The following is a 23,118-nucleotide window of genomic DNA, read 5'->3' on the forward strand; positions in this document are numbered from 1 at the left end:
TCATTCTCCACATTTTCCATATTTAACAAATTTAATATCACCAAATTCCCTAAAGAGAAGAGAATAAAAGACTAGTGTCACAAGGAAAGTGGCCATCGTTTCACATTCCCGTATCTTCCAAATGACATCCTAATGAGGGGATCTGCTTTCACAATTCCCTTTATACCCATCTCTTTTCCATTTCTGTTTGTCACTACCATACTCTGCACACTTCTCCCTGATGTCTTGATTATTCAAAAAGTGTCCTGTGAAGTGTTTCAACAGAGGATCTTTTGTTTCCTAACCTATTCCCATTTTAATGCCTTTCCATCGAACATTGCTATGCCAGATTGTTCTACCAAGACAGCCATAGCAATAATGAGATGCATAGTAATTCACATAATTCACACTATAATAAACTTTTCACTAGGTTTACGTGCCTATAGACTATTCTATTCTCCTTACTCTGGTATTTTTTCCCCAGAAGACTCGCCTTTGCCTATCTTTCCACCCTATGTATTACTTAGTTCTCTGGATATAGAACATTCATTTCAACACAATTTCTTTCTTTATTATTTCCCCCAAAGACACTGCACATCTTCTCAATTCCAAACATTTTCCCAAGCAGTGAACCCTGTATAAATTGCCTATTCAATTTTCTTTTGCATTTTGTTTTCTTTAAGAAGTCTTTAACCTTCTCTTCCTTCAAGAGACTCCCTATCTTAACCCCTATATCAAGCTTACCTTTGATGTAGAACGACTCACTTGGATCAGGGCTGTAAACATAATTGTTGGCAGAAGCCAAGCTGCTGATATAAATGAGTAAAGTGGGCCACCTTCACCTAAATAGAGAGGTGAGTCTCTAGCTACCTGGAATGCCTGCACTCCATTTGGATGGGCAGCTACTATGAACCACCATTGCTTATTTCTTACATGTAAAAATTCTGGCTTCCTATTTGTATAATGTTTGCTTTTTCAAAGTAAGTTGGAAATCAGAAAAATATTTTCTGATTTTTGAAATCCTGTCAACCAATCCAAAACTTATTAAATGCTATTTTGGTTCCACGAAACCACTGCTGTTCTCTATTATCATGAATGCTACACATACTTTCTTTTTGCCAAATAAGATCACCCACTTCTGAAGGGTCTGGGATCTGTTTCGGGGACCTCTAAAGATAAGGGCTGATTCTGTATCCGTCTGGCCAAGATCTGAACTCTTTCCTTTTCTTTTTTCAAAGGATTTACACTGTTCATAAACCGTGGGTATCTCTTAGGACTGGGAGTCCAGTTTGCCTGGATTTTTCTTCACAACACTACGAGAAGCAGACAGGGCAGAATGACTCTCCTCCTTCCATCACTCATTCATCTTTCCTTGAAACCAGTGGTAGAAACTTGGTTAATTCACCATTTTCAGTTCCCATTCTTTTCCTTTCAAGAACATTTCCATTATCCTCTGAGTCTAGTACTTGCTCTGAAGATGAGCAAATCTTTTCTTTGTTGGACTAGCTTCTCACCCTCTCTCCTTCGGCCTGGAACACGACCCTGGACGCCCATGAGGATTCCTCTCAAAGGAAGGCGCACGTGAAGAAGCAAACTCAGCAGACCTGGAATGCTCTAATTATCTCTGGCAAAATAACCTATAAACCCTGCCTGATAAGAATGTTTTGTAACCCAAGGTCATAGGCCTTGCCAGATTGTTTATGCTCAGGTGAACACCTGTTTTGTTCCCCAGTGGTCCCGAGCCACTCTGTATCAGTTTGAAATTTTTTTCTGGGAGAGGGTGGGGAGGTGAAAGACGAAGTAGTTGTCTGTAGAGCAGGTGCTGCATGCCTAGGTGTCTGGCCCCCAACAAATAGCTGGGAAACCAAGATTTTTGTGAGCTTCCCTGGTTGGCAGTACTTCGTACCTGTTGTCACACATCACAGCTGGGAGAATTAAGCATTGCCGGTGTGAGTGCACTGGGAGAAGACAATGGAAAGCTCGTGCCTGATCTCTCCTGGACTCCACTGTGTGAGGCTTCTGCCTCCACTGATTTTAATCTGTATCTTTTCATTGTAATAAACCATCACCGAGCTCTGTGGGTCCTCCTAGCAAATCAAACTTGAGGGTAGCCTAAGTCATGAGGAGTTACTGACAAGACACAGGCTGGTTTGTAAAAATGATTTCTAATGGAGTTAAAATAAATCACAAGGAATATTGTTTTTTTTCATCTAAACTTCCCTTGAATTTATTCGAAAGTCAGAAAGTTATTAAAAGCCCACTGTTAATTTTCACCACACAAACACTTTGTTATGGGTATCTACATCTGGATCTATGTCTATATCTACATCTGTATTTACATCTATTTATATCTTCTGAACAATATTTATGGCTGTTATTTATAGGTACGTCGATATAAGTTGCTACAGAAATTTGAGTGATTTTTAAAAATTGGATTTCTATAGAGTATCTGCTAACATCCCTACACAATTCAATCAAAATATTGTGTAAGATTTTCTTCTTTTTCTTTAATGAGTCAACTTTGAATGTTTTTTAAAAAAGACAGCACTTTATGTGTAGTCTGCAATCTTTTGGGAATCATAGGGGCTATTTTCTATAAAAAAATAAAAATAAAAATCCCACAAATCAGTAAATCCAAATTCTTTGGCTAAGATTATTGAAAATTTCTGTGAAGAAATAGAGAGAAAAAAATAACGGTATTTTATTTTGAACTTACCATTTAGCGACACAAAAGAAACACTCGTTCTTGTAAGTGTGGCCATTTGTAGCGCAAACGTAAGCAGGCAAATCTGGACAGATATCTGTAACGTCTTCTAAAGGGTCCCGAGGGTAGTACATCTTACATGGGGGCTGCAAATGTTATAACATCCCCCCCGCCTCAATTTATTCCTGTCCTGCCACTTCTGTCCCACATAGAAATCATGTCAAATATTCCTGGTTAAATGACCTTTTTCAAAGCTCTCCTCTGGGCTTTCGTAAAGTGAGTTGTTGTTGTTGTTGTTGTTGTTGTTGTTGTTGTTGTTGTTTTTCTGTTGAGTGCAGGGCCTCCACCCATCCCATCATTTCTTAAAGTCATGAGCACTGTAATATCTCAGTTTGAAACCGAAATGCAAAGTTTCCATTTAAACTTGGAGTCTCAATGTCAGAAGATCATTATAAGAAGTATATGAGTAGAGATATGTATGTGTTTGTGAACCTCTAGAGAATAGGGGCTTAAATGCTGGTAAGAGCGAAGATTTATACCGAGGCTGGAAATAAACCCTGTATTTAACCTTGTGACTTTGAACAAGTGACAGTTGTTATTTCATTTAACACTTAGAGGTATATTTTACCATTATCATGCTTGTGTTGTCTGGGAGTAAATCTAAGTCTGGCGAGGTTAAGATATGTGCTCAAGGTCACATAGAACACTGTTCTACTTCACCACTATGATGTTTAAGTCTCTCAAGTCAAGAGAGCGATCAGATAGAATCAGAATTTAGAACTGAGGAATTTAAATTTACCTTAGGCCATTTAGAGGGGTCACGGAAGAATTTACCTGCAAATAAAGTACAGACGCTATAGGTTAAAAGAAACAGTTTTCCATGGAATATGATTTTATTCACTGAAGTTACTGACTGAATAAAGAAACGTAATTTAATAACTCATTTGCACAGAATTATATAACAGAATTTGTGGGTGGTGACTACTTTATCAATTTACTTATTGTTACTTTCATTTTACTCTCCTGACTTCATTTATCAATTGGCTGTGGCACTGAGGAAGAAAGAATAAAAACCATGCGGAGTTGGATACATAACTTGCCAGCCCTGTCATTTTCATTAAGTTGCTTGACTTTTGTTGGCTTCTGTTTCTTCTTTGCTACCACTGGGATAAGTATATGCATTTGAAAGACTGTTATCAAAATTAAATATAACATAGGAAATAAAGTATTAGGTTGGTTCCTACCAAGAGGCTGAACTAAAGATGACAGGGAAAGAGGATGAGGAAACTGAGGAGTTCCTTGGCTCTAGAGAGACTAAATCATGGTGAACTATTTTGTGTGTGTGGGGGGGGGGGGGGCGCTAGTGTTGCCTGGGGACGGAGGGTGATCAACTGGCTGTGAGAGAGAAAAATAAGAAAATACCTGTTATAGTTCTCCTCTTCTTTATTTCTCACTGTTGGGTGAAATTTTAAACACCCAAGAGTAAGTGTTTTCAAATGGGAGTATTATGCTAAGTGAAATAAGTCAGAAAAGGACAAGAACCTATGGTTTTCGTTCAGATATAGGATATAAAACAAAAAGCAACCAGCAAAAACAAGCTCAGGTGTTCTTTAGCCTGCTATCTGTTATGCAAGAAGGTAGAAAGAATAACGAGAGGGAGACTAATGAGACCGGGTGCATACAGGGTGAGGGCGGGATTGGAGTGAAGGGAAATTATTTATGTTCGAAATAATTTTGAATTGCCCTTTTGATTTTTCTTGACCCGCGCATCACCTAGAGGTATGTTACTTAGTTTTCAGACATCGGAGGATCTTCTATAGCAACTCCTTCTTCCGACAGTGATGCCCGATTGATGCCGATTTGCATTACCAAGCTCAAAAAGTCTATGTCTCAGCAAAACATCTCCCACCCAGCTGCAAATTATTCTTTGTCTTTTTTACAAGTAAAATAAATTCGGATGTTTCTCACCCAAGACCTGTAAGTTTGCTTACCTGAGAAAACAATATGTGTCAATGTGGAGAATACCAGGAAAAATATGGTGACGCGAGGAAGGGCAGCCATTTGAGCTCCTCTAATGTCCTGCTTTGGTGAGATCTGTGAAGATGCTCAAGACGGTTTATTCCTAATCTTACACAACTGGCTTTCCAAACACGAGAGAACCCACTACCCTGCGGTGGTGCCATTTCCGTAAACTTGGCCATGGTCGTTTCACACTGGCCTGGTCTCTAGGGATTCAGACCTGAGAGCCCTGCTGCTTTAAAGAAGGAACGAAAACAATTAAACTAACTCTTTTCTTTCTCTTCTGTCAGCAGCCACTGTACAATCATAATCCTGGTTTGGAAGAAGAATTAGGCACACTGTAATACTTGTCATCCTACAATGCAAGTCATCTGATTCCCTGGAATGGACCAGTCTCTCCCACACTAAAGCCCCCTCTTTTCCTCACTAAATTTCTTCTTCCAGGCCCGTTCTTCTAATACAAAGCATGAATTGAAAATGGAACTGTTGGTCGTGGGTCATAAAAAATATGGACACCTTGCCAGATTCAAGAATCAGGATGTATATCAATAGCTAGATCTAGATATACTTTTTATGACTCATATATGGGTACTCATATATAGGTGTAGACATACATAGGTGAACCCATATCTGGGTTCAAATTCTAGCTTCAACATCTTTTTCTGATGTGAGCCTCAGAAAAAGTATGAACTTCACGAGATATTGAGAAGATCAACTGATACTAATATAAGTAAAGAATGTAACTATATTAAATTGCCAATTTTGTTAGCTAAACTCTTCTTTTGTAAGGATGGAAATATTTAGGCTCAGAGAGAAGATCCTTTCCAAGTAATTTCATCAACGTCTTCATGCCTCTTCTCCAAAATGCAACTGGTGGACGCGTAGAAAAATGAGGGAGAATCATATTAGGAGAGAAATTTTCTCTACTTCCATGTGTAGAGAAAACCAAAGGAGGTTGCTGGAGGAAAACAAACATAGAGGAAAACATACTGACAGAGAAGAAAGCCAAAGAGATTCCACCACCGATTTGGTGGTCTAAGAACAGAGGTGAAGAGATGTTACCTGAATAAACTTGCTACAAAATGTGAGCCTGCTGTAGTCACTCTGAGGTCACAGCTAGCCTTGAGCAAAGTTGCTGCAGTCGGGGGCATCTAATATCTGTTTCCTAGTTTGATCCTTCTCTTGAACCACCTCCTCTGCTATTTCATGTGCCAGCAGGCAGGAACGGACCTGGAGGTTCTGTTCTTGTGGTTTCTGATTTTGAGTCATAAGAACAAGAAGAACTTGCATCCATTTGCAAATCAGATTAATTATCTACCACATTCCAGATGATCTGGTGAAACTTCTTGCTGAATACAACACAGGTTCTAGCCTTCCTGGTCTCCTTTGCCTCCAGAGGTCACCTGGTCCATCCTGCTTCTTGGAAGGTTTACCTGTTTTACTTTCTAGGACATGATTTCTAGTACCAGCCTGGGAAACTCTGGCACTGCAGCCAATAATCCTCGCAATACTCAAAGTCTTTTAATTTCTCCCCATGTTTTCTCCTACTACATCTCAGCGTAGGCCAGCCTGAAAATTATTTGCCATCATCTGGAAATTTTCCATCCCACCGACTTCGAGCTCTCCTAGAGCAGTTGGTACTCCTTGTAGTCCCTTCTCGGCCTGAATCCCACAGTCTGACATTTACGTTTAGCCCTTTGATATGACCATACTATCTTGATACCTTGCTCTTTATTCTTCCTCTTTCTTCCAACCTGAGATAAATTCAGTTTCCTATTTTCCTGCTCCAGAGATTGGTTGTGGAGTAAAGACAGAAGAAATTCCATACAATGGACTCCACAATCCTACCATCATCGCCCTTGACCTAATCCCTGTAGGCTCCTACAGATGCCTCTTATTTAATGTCATGCTGCTTCCTATGACACCCATCTCCATATCGTTACCTTTTCCTGATCTAAAACACAAATCTTCTATCGGCTTTTCATCGCTTTTATCACTATTAACCAACTTAACATAATTGAAATTTATCAAATGCTATAACTGTCGTAGGTGTACTTTCCCTGCTCCTATGACTGAGTACGACTAAAACACAAATAAAATAAACATAGGAAGATCATAACGTGGAGAGAAGGTGCGAACTTGAAGCATTAACACAGTGCTGAGTTTCCCGGGCTTTGTTTTGGCTTCATATATCCTGGACTTGGAGTTGAAGAAGATGGCAACTTGGAAACACCAATAGGCACAGACAAAAAAGTCCCCAACAAAGCTGCTCTCTCTAGCCAAAGGACCAGAAAAGGAGCACAAATGTTATCTGGCCTTAAAACAGTATATCCAAGAACCTATCACTCTCAGCAGCCCATTTTGCTGCTAGGTTTCTTGTGGGATCTGTTTCACAAAGAGTAAGAAATAGAGGCAAATCAGGGGTAGCTGGACCCTCTAATGCCTTGTCCACATATTTCTTCTCTTTTGTTCAACTTATGAGGTCTTTTTCCTGATGGAATCAAGTAACACATTCGTTATAACTATTTCTATGTAATTTACTACAGGTGTAGTAGTGACATTGACATTAACCAGATGCCAACAGGTAATAAAGAGGACCAGAATTTAATTCTGGCTCTACAATCCTTATTGATTACTCAGTAAGTGCTAGGCTTTGTGCTAGGTCATAGAGACTATATAATGTTCATTAAATGACTGCTCTTATGGATCCTAGAGTTTTACTAAAAGCAGGTGGCATTCAGAAATTCAAGGAAGCAGTGTGTTTACTTATTATCCAGATTTGGCGGGGTAGTACATGTAGTCATACTTATATGATGTAAATACCTTACCCAAGCTAGCCTAGTCAGAATCTCATTCAAGAGGGCTTGGAATTAAAGCAGAAAACCTGTGCTTGGGTTTTTGAAACAGGAAGTCATAGCAGAGGTTGCTAGGTGTCCATAGCAAGAAGATTGTAGCTGGAAACTTGCTAGCCCAGCTAGATTTGACATTTCCAGGCTCTAACAGGTGGCTATGTTTATGTGATTTAATTCAAAACTATTGACTATGTCAATAGTTTTATATTTATATTTATATACTTTTTAAAAAGTTTAAGCATGATGGAGGGTATAATAATGACACAGTAACAAACTAGGAAATGAGAGAAATCAAGAATTAAAAATTAAACATGAGAATCACTGTTTCAAAATATTTTGCTTTAGACTAGATTTGAAATACTGGATAGTGGCTACAGGTGAGGTCAAAGAGTTTTTATATTTTACTGAAGATTTGTGAATTTGTGTGTATTTTATTAAAAGATAGAATAAACAATCATGTTCAATTTTTGATGAGACAGAATAAAAGAGATGTTGAAGAAAAGAAACAAAGGGGAAATAATAATGGTTCAAATAAATTAAACCAAATAAAAAAATCTTCCTATGTGTAATAATGTAATAAATACATAATTCCCAAACTTAAAAAAATGGTCAGAAGATCTGAATAGACATTTTTCCAAATAAGTCATGCCAATGGCCAACACATACATGAAAATATGCTCTAGATCATTAATCATCAGAGAAATGTAAATGGAAACCGCAATGAGGTATCATTGTATATATATTATAAAAAATATAGGAGATAACAACTGTTGACAACCCTTTTACACTGTTGATGCTTTGATCTGAATATGTCCCTCCAAATTTGATGTTGAAATCCTAACTCTTAAAGGAGACGATATTGAGAGGTGGGGTACGTGGGAGAAGCTTAAGTCATGAGGATGGGATCCTCATGAATGGAATCAGCACCATATAAAAGAGGCTCCAAAGAGATTGCTAGCCCCCCTCCAACATGGGCTGGCACAGTGAGAAGGCACTGGTTAAGGACCAGGAACAGGTTCTTCACCAGAATGTAACCATACTGGCACCTTGATCTTGGACTTCCCAGCCTCTAGAACTGTTGTTATAAGCTACCTAGTCTGTGGTATTTTCTTATAGCAGCCTCAGTGGACTAAGAGGGTGGGTGGGAATGTAAAATGGTACAGCCACAAGGGAAATGGTATGAAAGTACTTCGAAAAATTAAAAATAGAACTACCACTGATCTAGAAATTCCACTCATAACTGTACATCCAAAAGATTTAAAATTAGGATAATAGAGAGATATCTGTACTCTTATGTTTACTGCAGCATTATTCACAATAACTAAAATATGGAAACAAGCCAAATGTCTATCAACAGAAAAACAGATAAAAAAAAAAGTGATATGTACATACAGTGGAATCTTATTCAACCTTAAAAATGACAGAAATACTATCATTTGTGATAACACGTTGCTAGAAGACATCATGCTAAGTGAAATAAGCCAGTCACAGAAGGACAAATGCTGCATGATTCTACTCATATGCGGTATCTAACATAGATGAACTTATAGAAGCAGAAAATAAAGCCAGGGTATTGGGAGAGGGAAAAGAGGGATGTTGTGGCCTAATCGGTATAAAGTTATACTAGATGAAAAGTTTCAGACATCTGCTATGAACTTAGTGCCTATGGTTAAAAACATGACATTGTGCTCCTTGAATTTGAAGCAGATTAGTTAAACAGTGCTGACTAAATCTCTTCTTATTTCAAACCCTTCATAGTCTCCTCTTAACTCTAAAGTAAATATCCGTCAACTGAGCATAAATTAATTAGGTGGCTTTATGAAAATTAAAAATGGCAAAGTTTTATGCAAATCGGAAACAGTACCAGGTAATACCCAGAGTATTTCAAAGAAATGAGCAAAGTCAAGAGTTCTTATAGTAAAAAGTACATTCTTGAGAAGAATCAGTCCTGCAGTCTTAACCTCTGGATTGGTCTGAGATGGTAATTTTCCAGATGTCTGGTGTTCTGGTTAATAGATGTTAGGTGGTCTCGATAATGGATGTCAGGCAGCCTGGACACGTGAACATTCTTGCCTAAGTTATTTATTCTTTCTTAAGTCCTTCAGAGGGTTTATCTATGGGACTACATATACCTCCAGGAGGCACTGAGGCACAGCTGAGAAGTTCAAAAGTTTAAATCTTCAGGCTAGTTAGGATAAAATCTAATCTATTCCTCATGTTTGAGCCCATTTGGTCTGACCAGCTTTGTCAGCTTGACTATACAGACTCTATTCTAAGTCAGCTTAGCTTTATCGACTTCATCTTGTTTTCTCCACTTATTCCTTAGGTCAAAATATTTAACATATAATTTAGGGCATTGTCCCCTTGGGCATATCAACTTCACTCTCCTCATCTCAATGTTCACATGCTGTCCTCTAGCCCAGATCTCAAAGGTGGCCCCCCAACATTCATCTGGGAGCTTTTTGAACATTCCTGGTGATGAACTGATACTATAATTTTACAAGATGTTCCTTTTGGGGTAAACTGGTTAAAAGAAACTCTCTGTACTCGTACTTGTAGCTTTGTGAGAATCTCCATTTATCTCAAGATAAAAAAGTTTAATAAATGTTAAATTTCCAATTGAGTCTAATGTGCTTCTAGTGTTGTGAAATACTAAAGATCTAGGTATGTATTTAGTTACAGTTTCCCAAACTTATTCTTCTGTTTCTTGCTTTCTTTCCAACTCGGTAGCTTAAAAAGCTTTCACATCTCTTCTCTATTTTAGGGTTTCAAAGCACCGTTTATTATTTTATTCCCACTCCATATTTCTGGGAACATCAGATAAAATCGTTTCAAACCTCCTGCTGAGGGAAGATCTACTGAGAATTATTTGCGCGGCATCTCTCACAAGCTACTTCACAGCCTCCAGGCAGTACTCAGAATACCTCGAGGTCTTATGTGTCACGAGCCATCTGTTTTACCCCCCATCAAGCTCCTCACCAACGGCTGAATAAAGGAGACTCCTCGGCTGGGTGGAGGTGATTGGGAAGTAAAAGTGAACAAAATAGACACGGTCTCTAGAGCTGTTGGCCGGCCTCACTCCCCAGTGCCTTCTCTGTTTCAGGTGGGTCTGGAGGGGATGTCCGAGGGTAGCCCTGGTGTTCAGCACTACTGTAAGGATGTTCCAGATCAGTCCTTCTTGAAATAACTGTTGCTGTATTCCGAGGAACATCTGAGATTCCAACGTGCATCTTTTCTTAAGTGCAGTTAGGTTCCTGCGGGCTGGGCGGAGGGCTGGGGAATGAGCAGCTCCTTCCTAAATGTGCTAAGAGAGTATGTCCTGGTGTTTCTTTCAGGTGTCTACCAGGCCTTCTGTTCATATGTTTGTCTTCTTGATCCTGTAGGCTGGAGGAAGAAAAGAGGGAATAGTTCACTGTAATTAGGAATCTAGGGGAGTGATGCAGGTCCTTGGCCTGTAACAAACCTTCATTTGGAAATGGGCAGTCCATCTCTGTGCCATGTGTTATAAACACTCCTTTTGTGTTCCTTCCACAGACTTGATAAAATGTCTTTCTTTTCATCATGGATCAAAGCTATTTTCATCATTGCCTTGACATTTCCTCTTTACTCTGGTGAGTACATTTTTCGGTTCACACACTTACAAAATACGGGAAACAGCTATACTATGATGGAGAAACAGAGGGGCTTCTTATATTGGGTTTGTAATACTTAAATCAGCAAAATTAAATGAGGCATGTTATAAATATCTTTTTAAAAATTACATCAGTGAATTGCCTTTTCTCATTTTCTGTCTTGGAGAGTGGAGAGAAAGACGTGGGTTAGAATGAGCAGTAGAATTTAGCTTTTTGCTCATTTATGACTAAAGATAATAAGCTATTTTTTTTTTCTTTTTAGAGGTCAGATTCCATGGTTGCTAAATGCAGAGTGGGGGGAGTAATGATGTCTTCTAGATCTGATATCCCTTGACCACCCGATTTGTTTTTTGCCAGTTATAAGTCTATTAAAGTCAAGGCTTCATGTAAGGAGAGAATTCATTGATCTCTCTCCTGACAATTTATCTTTCTTTAAGCACAAGAGGACTAATTAATTTCAGAGTAAAGTAGATAAACAGAAATGAGGTGTTGAATAGTCCCCTGATATTAAACTGAGTAGTAATTATATAATAAGTCGTTTCTTCATGTCGGTGTATTTAAGCAAGACATTGTCTTCTCTGAGTAGGATATCTCATCTATAAAAGAAGTAAAACAACTATGATATCTGCACAGGAGGGTTTGGTGATTATTAAACAATACATACCACTATTTTTCACAGAGTGAGATTGATTTGAAATTATGTTTTCAGATTTGAAGTTTTTTTGTGAACTTATTATTTTGTTACGGCCACAAAAGTCTCACCTCAGAACTTGCAGGTCTCGAGTTGGCAATTTGCATAGTATTTTGCTACTAAAAGATGTGGATACTTTTCACCAGAGGCTGATTGCTTTTCTCTTATTTTTAAATTTAAAATTTTTTTTTCATGTGTTGATTGCAGAAACTGCTTTTGTACCTTCACCAGCCATTCGTATGACTGTAAGTTAATACTGATTAATTTGGAAATTGAAAAAGATAAACTTATAATTTTTTTATACTTTAAATTTTAATAGCAAGTTTCACCAAACAATAAAATGACAGAATGATTCTTCAAAAAGATTTTTTCTTTAAACTGTTACTACACTAAGTTCAAGAAATAGAATCTTGCCAGCCATATGGAACCATGTGGCACTTTAGACAAGGTAAAAATATCCCATTATTCAAAAAGTTTCATTATTGTGTATAGACCTTGTTATATGCAAACATCTGATAATGGTTAAAATAGAATTGTTTATCCTAGCAAAACAGAGGATTAAAAAAAAATTTCTACTTAAAGGTGGATAAAATAATAATTTTCATATATTCAGAGTGGTATATAGAGGTAAAGAAAAGGAACTACAGTTTTAAATATCTAAATAAATAAAGGTTACAAAGACATGTTAAAAGCACATCATGTAAGAATACAGACAATATTATTTATGTAAATTGCCAAAACTGCCATCACTAAATTTCGTATAGTTATATACACATTTGCAAATACTAATATATATGAATACATACATATCTGGTGATAATCTGAAAGTATTAAAATATCTAGTAGTGAAAACATTGAGAAAGACAAGGGAACTGTAAAAAATTCAGTTTTATGATTTCTTGTGGTACAAATAATGGGGTGAAATATGAGCCAGGTATGAGCAGTTGGAGCAGAGTGGCTACATTATAAAAAATACATTCGGCCATTTGTCTGTTTTTTTTAAAAAATAATAGTGGGTTTGTAAAATCATATCAATAATATTTTATGTCTAACTGGGTTGTAGGTAGTCTGATATTTATTTTTAAATCTCAATATAGAATATTTTTATTCCATTTTGTTGCATGGTATCTTGTATTAAGAAAAAAAAACATCTTACTCAAAAAAGTTTATTATCTGATAAATTTTGTGTTGTTCTTTGTTTCACAGCTAGACTGTAATGTGTATAAAGATCAATTACATCTTTGCACCAAAGAAATGGATCCACTCTGCGGAACCAATGGCAAAACTTACTCCAATAGATGCACTTTCTGTAGTGAAATGTTGTAAGAACACATGATTAAATATTGGCACTTCTAATATGATAAACATTCATAAAATGAGAGGAAAATTCATGTTTCTGATAGCTTAGGCACAGTATATGCTGAAAATAATTATTATCTCTGTAAACGCCACAGAAACATACTTTTACCTTTCTCTGAAGTTTTCATTTCTAAAAATAGTTTTTTATTTGACTTCTCAATATAACTTTGCTGAATATTCTGCTAATGTAGAAATTAACTAATTTAAGTTAATTTAATTCTTAAGACTTACTAAAGGTAGTCTGTGACAATATATTGGATTCTGAAGTCCAGATGATAACTGACAACCAACTGTAGCTTCAAGCTACAGGAAGCATAGTTGAGCAAGAAAGCCTACTGACTACACAAATCCATCACAGTGGGCTCCTTCATGCGAGGAAGTGACTCCTCTGCCAGTCCATATTTTCTCCTAAACTCCATGGTGGACTCCAAACCTTTCTTAGAGAATAGGGCATTCCAGGACACTTCCACCCAAACTCTCCTCCTGTCTCCTGCACTCTGAAGGTGTTCGTAGTATAAAGATTCAGTCAGCCTTCTTACCTCCATCTTCATTTTCTCTCATAGATGTTTTCTCTTATGTAATCCCCCAATTGGCTTCTACTCATAGAGAACCACTGAAACAATCTCTAATCCTCAACTCTCTTAGGTCTGTGTAGGTTCCAAAACTGAGTCAGAACAGAGCAAATAGGACACTTGGGAGAAGGGCACGTGCAGGGCTGGGGAGCAAGCGGGTCCCAGCTGTCTATGGAAGTGGAGCGCAGCCTCTCACACGCTTCCATAGTAAAATTCTCCTCTTTTAGAAGCAGTTAATGTAATGTCCAGGTAATTTTAAATGCTCCTTTTAGTAATTTTTTTCTCTTTTTCTTTCTTTACAGAGAAAATGGTGGAACATTTGAATTTAGTCATTATGGTAGATGCTGACTCTGTCTGAGCATGCATTCCTATGGTTTTTATTACAATCCTATTTTGCAGTGGCTTCTACAACCAATCAGAGTCTTCTCAATCAGGGTTTAAATTCCTTGATGACCAGACAAAGTACACAAAATGAAAAACAGGACGTTGAAGAATTTTTCCAATTCTAAGATCCTTTGATTAATATTTATTCTGTTCAATTATTAAATGGCAGTTGAAAAACTATCTGAATTTTGTGTTTGATAACATGAAGTCTAATGTAATTTACAATCATAAATATTTTAATCAATAAATTTTAAATATTATTTATATTAAAATATCCTTTTTTAATTGATTAGTGGGTTAAGACACATAAATACTTTTGATAACTATAAACAAGTAAATATTTTCAAAATTGAAAAAATAATACATTACTTGGGTGTTGATTAAAATTATAGACACTTAGGCTCCTTTTTATCTGAAAGAATCAAAACCTCTAGAAGAGGGATCTGGGCACTTGAATTCCAACAAGTACCCAGGACAATCTTATGATCATGAATGTTAGGCAATACGGACTTACATTCTAAAACACAGAACATGTCTATAATTCAATGAATTGTAGAGTCTCTTTAAAGATATTGTATGATTTCTGAGGCTTGGGGGGAAATTACATTATTTTCTTTGTTTCTCACAGATCAGTCAAGACACAGGTTGGTAGTCTTTATGTAATCTAGATACTAGGCCTTTAGTATGACTTGCAAATGTTTTCTCCCATTTTTGCATTGTCTTTTAACTTTATTAATAGTGTCTTTTGAGGCAAATTCTTTAAAATTTAATAAATTCAAACTTATCTATTTTTCCTTTGTTACTTATGCTTTTGGTGTTATATAAAAGAAATTGCTGCTTAATCCAAAAACTCAAGAAGATTTACATCTAAGTTTCCTTCTATGAGTTTCACAGTTTTAGTACGTGCATTTAAATCTTTGATACATTATGAGTTAATTTTTGTATATGGGTGCAAAGTCATGATTTTGCATGTTACTATCCGGTTGTCATAGCGTCATTTGTTGAAAGGACTATTCTTTTGCCATTTAATTTCTTGAAGCTCTTGTCAAAAATCAATTAATTAATCAAGACAGTGTAGTACTGGTGAAAAAAATAGACAAGTAGATGAGTGGAACAGTATAGAGCACCTAGAAATAGATCCATATAAATATAGTAAACTTATCTTTGACAAAGGAGCAAAGGCAATAAAATGGAGCACAGATAGTTTTCTCAATAAATGGTACTGGAAAAACTGGATATCTACATGCAAAAAAACCCAGACATAGACCTTATGACTTTCACTAAAATTAACTCAAAATGGCTCATAGACCTAAACGTAAAATGCAAAATTACATACTCCTAGAAAAGGACATAGGAGAAAACCTATATGACCTTGGGCATGGTGATGGCTTGTTAGATACAACACCAAAGTCTTGATCTATGAAAGAAATAATTGATAAACTAGAGTTTATTAAAATTTAAAACTTCTTTTCTATGAAAGATAATATCAAGAAAATGAAAAGATAAGACTGGGGGAAATATTTCCAAAAGTTACAGACTGGGAGAAATATTTCCAGAAGACATCTAATAAAGAAGTATTATCCAAGATATAACAAAGAAATCTTATAAACTCACAAATAAGAATACAAACAACCCAGTTAAAAAATGGAACAAAGACCTTAACAGACAACTCACCAAAAAAAAAAAAAAAAAAAAAAAAAAATACACAGATGGCAAATAAGCATATAAAAAGATGCTCCAAATCACATGTCCTCAGAAATGTTAATTAAAAAAAAATGGGATACTTCTACACACCTAATAGACTGGCTAAAATCTGGATCACGGACAACATCAAATGCTGGTGTGGATGTGGAGCAACAGGAACACTCACACATAGCTGATGGGAATGTGAATAGTACTGCCGCTTTGGAAGACAGTCTGGCAGTTCCTTACTAAAGTTAATATACTCTCACCATAGGATCCAGCAATCGTGCTCCTTGGTATTTACCCAAAGGAGTTTATTAGTACAGTAACTTTTTTCATAATCCTCAAAACTTGGAAGTGACAGACATCCTTCAGTCCATAAGTAGATAAACAAACTTTGGTATATCTGGACCATGATATGATGACAATGCAGCATGATTCGGTGATAAAAAGCAAAGAGTTATGAAGCCGTGAAAAGACATGAAGAAAACTTAAATGCATATTGCTATGTGAAAAAAGCCAATCTGAAAAGGTTACATACTGTATGATTTCAACTTACGATATTCTGTAAAAGGTAAAACTATGGAGACAGTAAAAAGACGAGTGGTTTCCAGGGGCTGAGCAAGGACGGAGAGAGACGTGAAGAAGCGCAGCACGATGACTTTTAGGGCAGTGAAATATTCTGTACGATATGACATTAATTGCTACAATTCACTAAACTTCGGCCATAGCCATAGCATATACAACACTAAGAGTGAATTCTAAGCTGAACAATAAACTTTGGGTAATTATGATGTCTCAATGTAGGTTTATCTTTGGTAAAAAAATATACCATTCTGGTGAGTAATGTAGATAATGGGGAGAACTATGCAAACCTAAAACTGCTCTAAAAAGATAAAGCCTTAAAAAATCAATTGAACATGTACGTATGAATTTATTTTGACTTTTAGTCTATTGTTCTATAGGTCTATCTTTATCCCAGTAGCATATTATTATTATTATTTATCACTATAGCTTTGCAGTATGTGTTAAAATCTGGATACGTGAAATCTCCAACTCTCTTCAACCCCCCAAAACTGTTTTTGCTACACAGAGTCCCTTGTAACCCAATATGGATTTTAGTGTCAGTTTGTCAATTTCAGCAAAAATCACAGTGGGAATTCTGGTTGAGATTACACTGAATATGTTGATTGCTTTAAGAATTACTGTTATTTTTAACAATAATATTAAGTCTTCCAAACTATGAAAATAGAATGCATTTTTATTTCCTTAGGTCTTCTTTAAATTTTTTAGCAATGTTTGTTATTTAGTGTACAAATATTTCATTTACTAGGTTAAATTTACTCTTAAATATGTCACTGTTATTGAGTAAAAACAGTTTTCTTAACTTCATTTTTTGATTGTTAATTGCTAGGGTATAGAAATATAATGGTTTTTAAAAATATTCATATTGTTTTAATATTAATTTTGCTAAACTCATTTATTTGGTCTAATAACTTCCAAAATTTTGTATTGTGCTAAAAAATGTATAACATTCATCATCTTAACCACTTCCAACTGTGTAGTTTAGTAACGGTTAATTTAAATGAACAACTAATTACAAAATCTTAGTACATTCATGTTGTTGATACTCTTACGCACAGAATACACAAAAATAACTAATGTTGCTAAAAAAGACAAAGGAATATACTTGCACCTTTCCTCGAAATTCTCATTTCTGAAAGTTGTTTGTATATGAGTTCTCAGAACATAATCATGCTGGCTGTTCTACAAACATGTAGACTAACTTAATATAATTGATTACAAATTACTAATGAGAGATTTGCGATCAGTGTGATGTAATCCCAAAGCCCTAATGCTAAACACTGCATCTCTGCTATACTCTGAAATCTATCAATGGACCCATTCATGCTAGAAACTCCAGTGATGGTCAACTTTGTCTCCTGTGCTCCGTAACAACCTTCCACACCTTTCTAACATTGCAGGGCATCCTAGAACTCATCCACCAAAAGTCCCTTTCCTCTTTCCTTTACCCTGAAGGTATTTATGGTCTCATAGCAATGCCCGGCTTTCCTATCTTATCCATATTTTTTTCTTAAAGATGTTTCTTCTCATACAATTTTTACATTTATAATCCTCGATTGCTATCTTTTTCTCAAAGACTACTCTCACAATACCTAATTCTCTTCTCTCTTGGATCTAGACAGGTTCTAAGCCTGACACAGAGGCTAAGCAATTAGGAAGGGTCCAGTATCCCCATAGTGGGAGACATGATAAGGGCAGGGCCTGGGAGCAGGTGGGGGGGGGGGGCCAGCTGCTTACAGTAGTGTAATAGTCTCTCCTTTTGTCTCAGGTTCTAATCACCTTCATTAAGAATTTGCAACAACATGGATGGACCTTGAAATAAGTGAAATAGCCAGACAGAAAATGTTGAAAATCACATGATATCACTTATATGTGAGATATAAACCTAATAGCAACAAATGAACAGGACAAAAAGAGACTCATGGACATGGACAATGGACTAGTGGTTACCAGAGGTGGGGGGTGATAAATAAAATGTTAAATAAATAAATAAATAAATAAATAAATAAATAAATAAAATGTTAAAAAAAAAGCTCTTTGTACATTTCTAGGGAGGCTAATGTATTCATGTAATAATTCCCTTTTCTTTCTCTCTCTTTCTATACAGTGAAAGTGATGGCAAATTCGATTTGGCTCATTATGGTAAATGCTGACCTTTGATGGCAGTTATACATTCTATGTGATCCAATTTTTACAATGGATGCTACAGCGAATTAAGAGTTTTTGATGTCAGGGTCTTACATTTCTAGAAAGCGGCTTTCAATACTTGAATTGAATTATACTCAGTAGGAAATCTTTCTGTCTTAATTAAACTTTTTTTTTTTTTACTTTGAGACAATTGTAGATTTACAATTATTAGAAATAATACAAAGAGAACCAGTTTGACTAGTTTATCCCAATAGTTTTGTCTTGTAAGACTACCGTATAGTATTACAATCAAGACTTGACGCTAGCTAGAGAGATTTTTAGGGCACTCAGTGTCATCACTAAGACTAGGGAACAAGTGTTTATGGTGAGGCCCAGGCAATGTTGTTTTTAAACTTTTCTGGAGAGTCTTGGGACCAGCAAGCTTTGGGCAAGGCTGGCTGGAGCATAGGATATGAATTTCTGGGATAGAAAAGAGAGAAGGCTACTGGGGAATTCAGTTAGAACTGTTGCATTTAATTTGCATAGTTAGTGGACATCTGTTACTCTGCTCCTACCTGTTCTTTTTCACAGTAAAGAAACTCAGGATTTAGAAAGAAATATCTAAGATTAGTTATTTTCCATGTCAATTTAATTGAAAGACCCACATTTAATAGTAAAGTAACAATTATGCTTACACCAGCTCTTTGAATTATTTGGGTACTCAACATCAGAGATGTCTGTGACAGACCAATCTTTCTGGCGCAGTAAGGGAAAAGGGAAAAGTAAACTGAAGCTTAGAGTGGAAGCTTGTTGAGAAGCTTTTTATATCACACACATACACACATATACACAGAGTGTTGTCCTGGTCATTAATAACATAAGAACCAGTGGGTCAGCGAGGAAATTAAAAGAGAACTGAAAAAATCTCTTGAAACAAATGAGCATGGAAACACAACATACCAAAACTTATGGGATGCAGCAAAAGCAGTTTTAAGAGGGAAATTTACAGAGATAAACACCTACAGTAAGAAAAAAGAAAGATCTCAAATATATAACCTAACTTTAAACTTCAGAGAACTAGATAATGAAGAACATATGAAGCCAAAATTAGGCGAAGGAAGAAAATACAAAGATTAAAGCAAAAATAAATAATAAGATGGAGCCCAGAAAACCTGCCTAAATGATCTTTTTCCTTTCTAACTGAATTGTTTCATAGTTTTCACATATCTTAAATCTATTAACACATTTTATTACTATCTCCTTTCCCCATAATTCTGTATTCATCAGACCAAGTTGTTCTCAAGCCTCCTGAGGAGGGAAGATCTATGGAGAAGTATTTGTGAAGTATCTTTCATGATCTACTTTACAGCCTCCAGGGAGAACACAAAATACCTCTGGGCTTTGTCTGCAATAGGATCTTCTGTTTTCCTCCATTAAGCTCCTTACTTACATATCAATGAAAGTGTCTTAAGGGGATAGAAAAGATTGAGGAGGGAAGGTGAACCAGATAGCCACGGTTTCAAGAGCTGTGGGCTTCACTGCCCATTCCCTCTCTGTGTCAGGTATGTCAGGTGGGGGGTTTAGGAGGTAGCCCTGGTATGTAGCACTACACCATTTCTTGAAATGTAACTGACATAATGAATTGGGAAAGCAAGCAGCATTTTCTTCCACGTGAAAACAGGACTTTTCCCCAGGCTTTATCACGTATCTATGGACTTTTCAAGGAATATGTTATGCCTTGTTAAATTATTATGTCATGTTGAATCTGAGGGTTGGGAGAAGAAAAAAGAAAATAGTTCACCTAAATTAGGAATGTAGGGGATTGGAACAGTTCTTTTATCAGTAAGAAAATTTTCATATGTGGACTGTGGATTCTATTTATTATTCATAGAAAAATCAGGATTTGTCTCTGTTTGTGGGTTATAAAGCATTCTGCATGTTTCATTCACAGTCTTGACAAAATGCCTTTCCTCTCTTCACGGATCAAAGCTATTTTCATCATTTCCTTTGCATTTCTTTTCTGTTCTGGTGAGTAAATTTTTCAGTCTTGGGTAAAACACTTCACATATCCTAGAATATTCAGGAAACACTGGTGTAATTTGTTTTATCAAGTCTGTAATACTTAAACTGGTAAAGTAAAACTGAACATGTTGCATATTTCTTCTTTAGATTGCCTTGGTGGGTCGCTTTTCCTTATTTCCCACATTAGAGAAGTGGAGACAGACTGGTGGGTTAGAATATCCAGTAGGTTTAAGGTCTTTGTTCTATCACCCAAGAACTTTAAATTCATTTTCCCTTTTAGGGGCTCACTTTCCATTGTTGTGAAATGCATAATGTGAAGGAAAATGATGTCTTCTCGATCTGGTATTCCCTGACAACCTGATTTGATGTTTGTCAGCTCTGATTCTGCTTTCTCAAGGCATTGTCTATAAATGGAACTCATTGATAACTTTAGTATCAAGTTATCTTCCTTAAAACTTATGGTAGTCCTTCAATTTCAAAATAAGGCAGTTTGTAAGGTTTTGGATAAAGGTACACAATTACAGTGAATGACTGATTAATGAAACACTGGTTAATTCCTTCACATTTAAGTGACTTTGGCAAAGTATTGTTTCTTTTGACTAGGATCTCAACTATAAAGGTGAGAAAGCAATTGTATCTCCTAAGCACAGTGTTGGGAGTAATTGGAAAATAATGAAATCATTTTTCACATTGAGATTAATTTGGAATTAAAAATTTTCTTGATTTTCTTTTATGTTGTGAATTTAGTGTTTTGCTACTGCCATAAAAGGCCATTATATTATCTGATTTTTTACTGTTGGCAAATTACATACATTTTTGCTACTAAGAGATGTGGTCACTTACTACTAAAGACTGTTTTTTTTTTTTAACTTTTCTTTTATGTAATTTTCATCTCTCTCTGTGTGCTGTGCTTTTTTTACAGAAGCTTCTCTTCCATTTAACAAGGTAAGGTAATACTGATTCTTTAGGAAGTTAAAAAAGATAAACTATTAACAATTTTTATACTATAAATTTTAACAACATAATTCACCAAACAAAAGGTATAAAATGAGTCTTCAAAAAAGTAAAAATCTGTGTTATCAATTCACTAAGCATAAAAAATTGCATCTTGCCAGCAATAAAATATCATTTGATATTATCCTGACAAGTGAAAATGTGGATATCCTATTTCCTAAAAATTCTATTTTGGGGCATCAACCTTATTGTATGCAAGTATCTAAGAGAGGTTAAAGGTCAAGGAGTAGATATGTTCATCCTAGTAAAACAAAAGGAAAAAAAAGAGCCAGCCCAATTATTCACCTATGTATTTACACAGTGGACTATTACAGAGAGTATAAAAAAAAAATTAATTAAGTATTCTAAATATCAGAATACTTAAAGGTCATAGAAAAGTGTAAAATATAGGTCATATAAAAATATAAAGAATGGTTTTATTTATGTAAATTACCAAGACTGTAAAAACTAACAAAATTATGTGTATGTATGTGTGTGTGTGTAGTGAAGTTACAGAGAAATAAAGAGGAAATTAAAACAGAGAATACTGCTTTAAGATTTATTTGGATATGATAGATGACAGAGATGTGAGTTAGGAGAAGGGGGGAAGGTGTTTAGCTAATTCATCGAAATTGCAGTCTTTTTTTTGTGAATAATAAGAGATATCTTGATAATGTTTTACATTTTAAGTGGGTGGTGGTTACATTGACGTTCGTAGTTAAACTTGCATATCGAATATATTTATCCCATTTTGATGTGTGGCATTTCAAATTGGAACTGAAGAACATTTTATTCAGCTGCTCATTAACTGAAAAATTTCATACTGTCTTTCAATATCTTACAGCCAAACTGTTATTTGCGCAAATTGATACCACTTACTTGTACTGGAGAAATTAACCCAGTCTGTGCAACCAATGGCCAAACTTTTCGCAATGAATGTATTTTCTGCAGTGAAAAGATGTAAGAATACGATAGCAAATATTTTCTCTTCCAAAGTAATAAAGAAGTCATTTCAAAAGAATAGGAAAATTTGAAACCTAAGCACAGCATATACATAGAATAACTGTCATAACTCTGTAAAAGATGTATGGTATATACTTGTACCTTTTTCTAAAGTTCTAATTTCTGAAAAGTATTGCATGAGAGCTCTCTATATGTCATGCTGAATGTTCTGAAAATCAATTAATTTGATCTAATTAATTTGATTATAATTGACTAATGATATACTAGTGAGCAATATGTTGTAATTCAGAAACCCTGAAGCTGTATGGTAAATCGTGGTGATGCCGTGAGAATCAGCCTTGCAAGATCTCAAGCTTCAGGGAGTGTGATTGACACAGGAGCCTACTGCTGAGCTCCGAAATCAATCACAGTGGGCCATTTATTCTAGAAATACATTCCTATGATGATTTCCTGCACCCTCAACACAGTATTTCTAACATTCTCGAGACTTCAGGGAAGTCCGGGACACTTCTATAAAATTTCCTTCCTTTCTCCTTCACTCTGAAGAGTTTGT

General features: G+C 35.9%; 2 protein-coding genes across 2 annotated transcripts; one reads left to right on the top strand and one right to left on the bottom strand.

Moving 5' to 3' along the window:
• SPINK13 (serine peptidase inhibitor Kazal type 13) lies at positions 1-4,744 on the bottom strand. Its single transcript, XM_016150310.2, has 4 exons — positions 4,675-4,744; positions 3,483-3,517; positions 2,696-2,829; positions 1-49 (listed from the first exon to the last, which is right to left on the bottom strand). The coding sequence occupies exons 1-4, from the start codon at positions 4,742-4,744 to the stop codon at positions 1-3; spliced, it is 288 nt and encodes a 95-aa protein (XP_016005796.2).
• Positions 4,745-11,098: 6,354 nt separating this feature from the next.
• LOC107513530 (sperm-associated acrosin inhibitor-like) lies at positions 11,099-14,156 on the top strand. Its single transcript, XM_016150309.2, has 4 exons — positions 11,099-11,165; positions 12,085-12,122; positions 13,084-13,199; positions 14,111-14,156. Exons 1-4 carry the CDS (start codon positions 11,099-11,101, stop codon positions 14,154-14,156), a joined length of 267 nt encoding a protein of 88 aa, XP_016005795.2.
• The last annotated feature ends 8,962 nt before the right edge of the window (positions 14,157-23,118 follow it).

The sequence above is a fragment of the Rousettus aegyptiacus genome, unplaced genomic scaffold (genome assembly GCF_014176215.1).
Source record: "Rousettus aegyptiacus isolate mRouAeg1 unplaced genomic scaffold, mRouAeg1.p scaffold_m13_p_7, whole genome shotgun sequence".
NCBI lineage: Eukaryota > Metazoa > Chordata > Mammalia > Chiroptera > Pteropodidae > Rousettus > Rousettus aegyptiacus.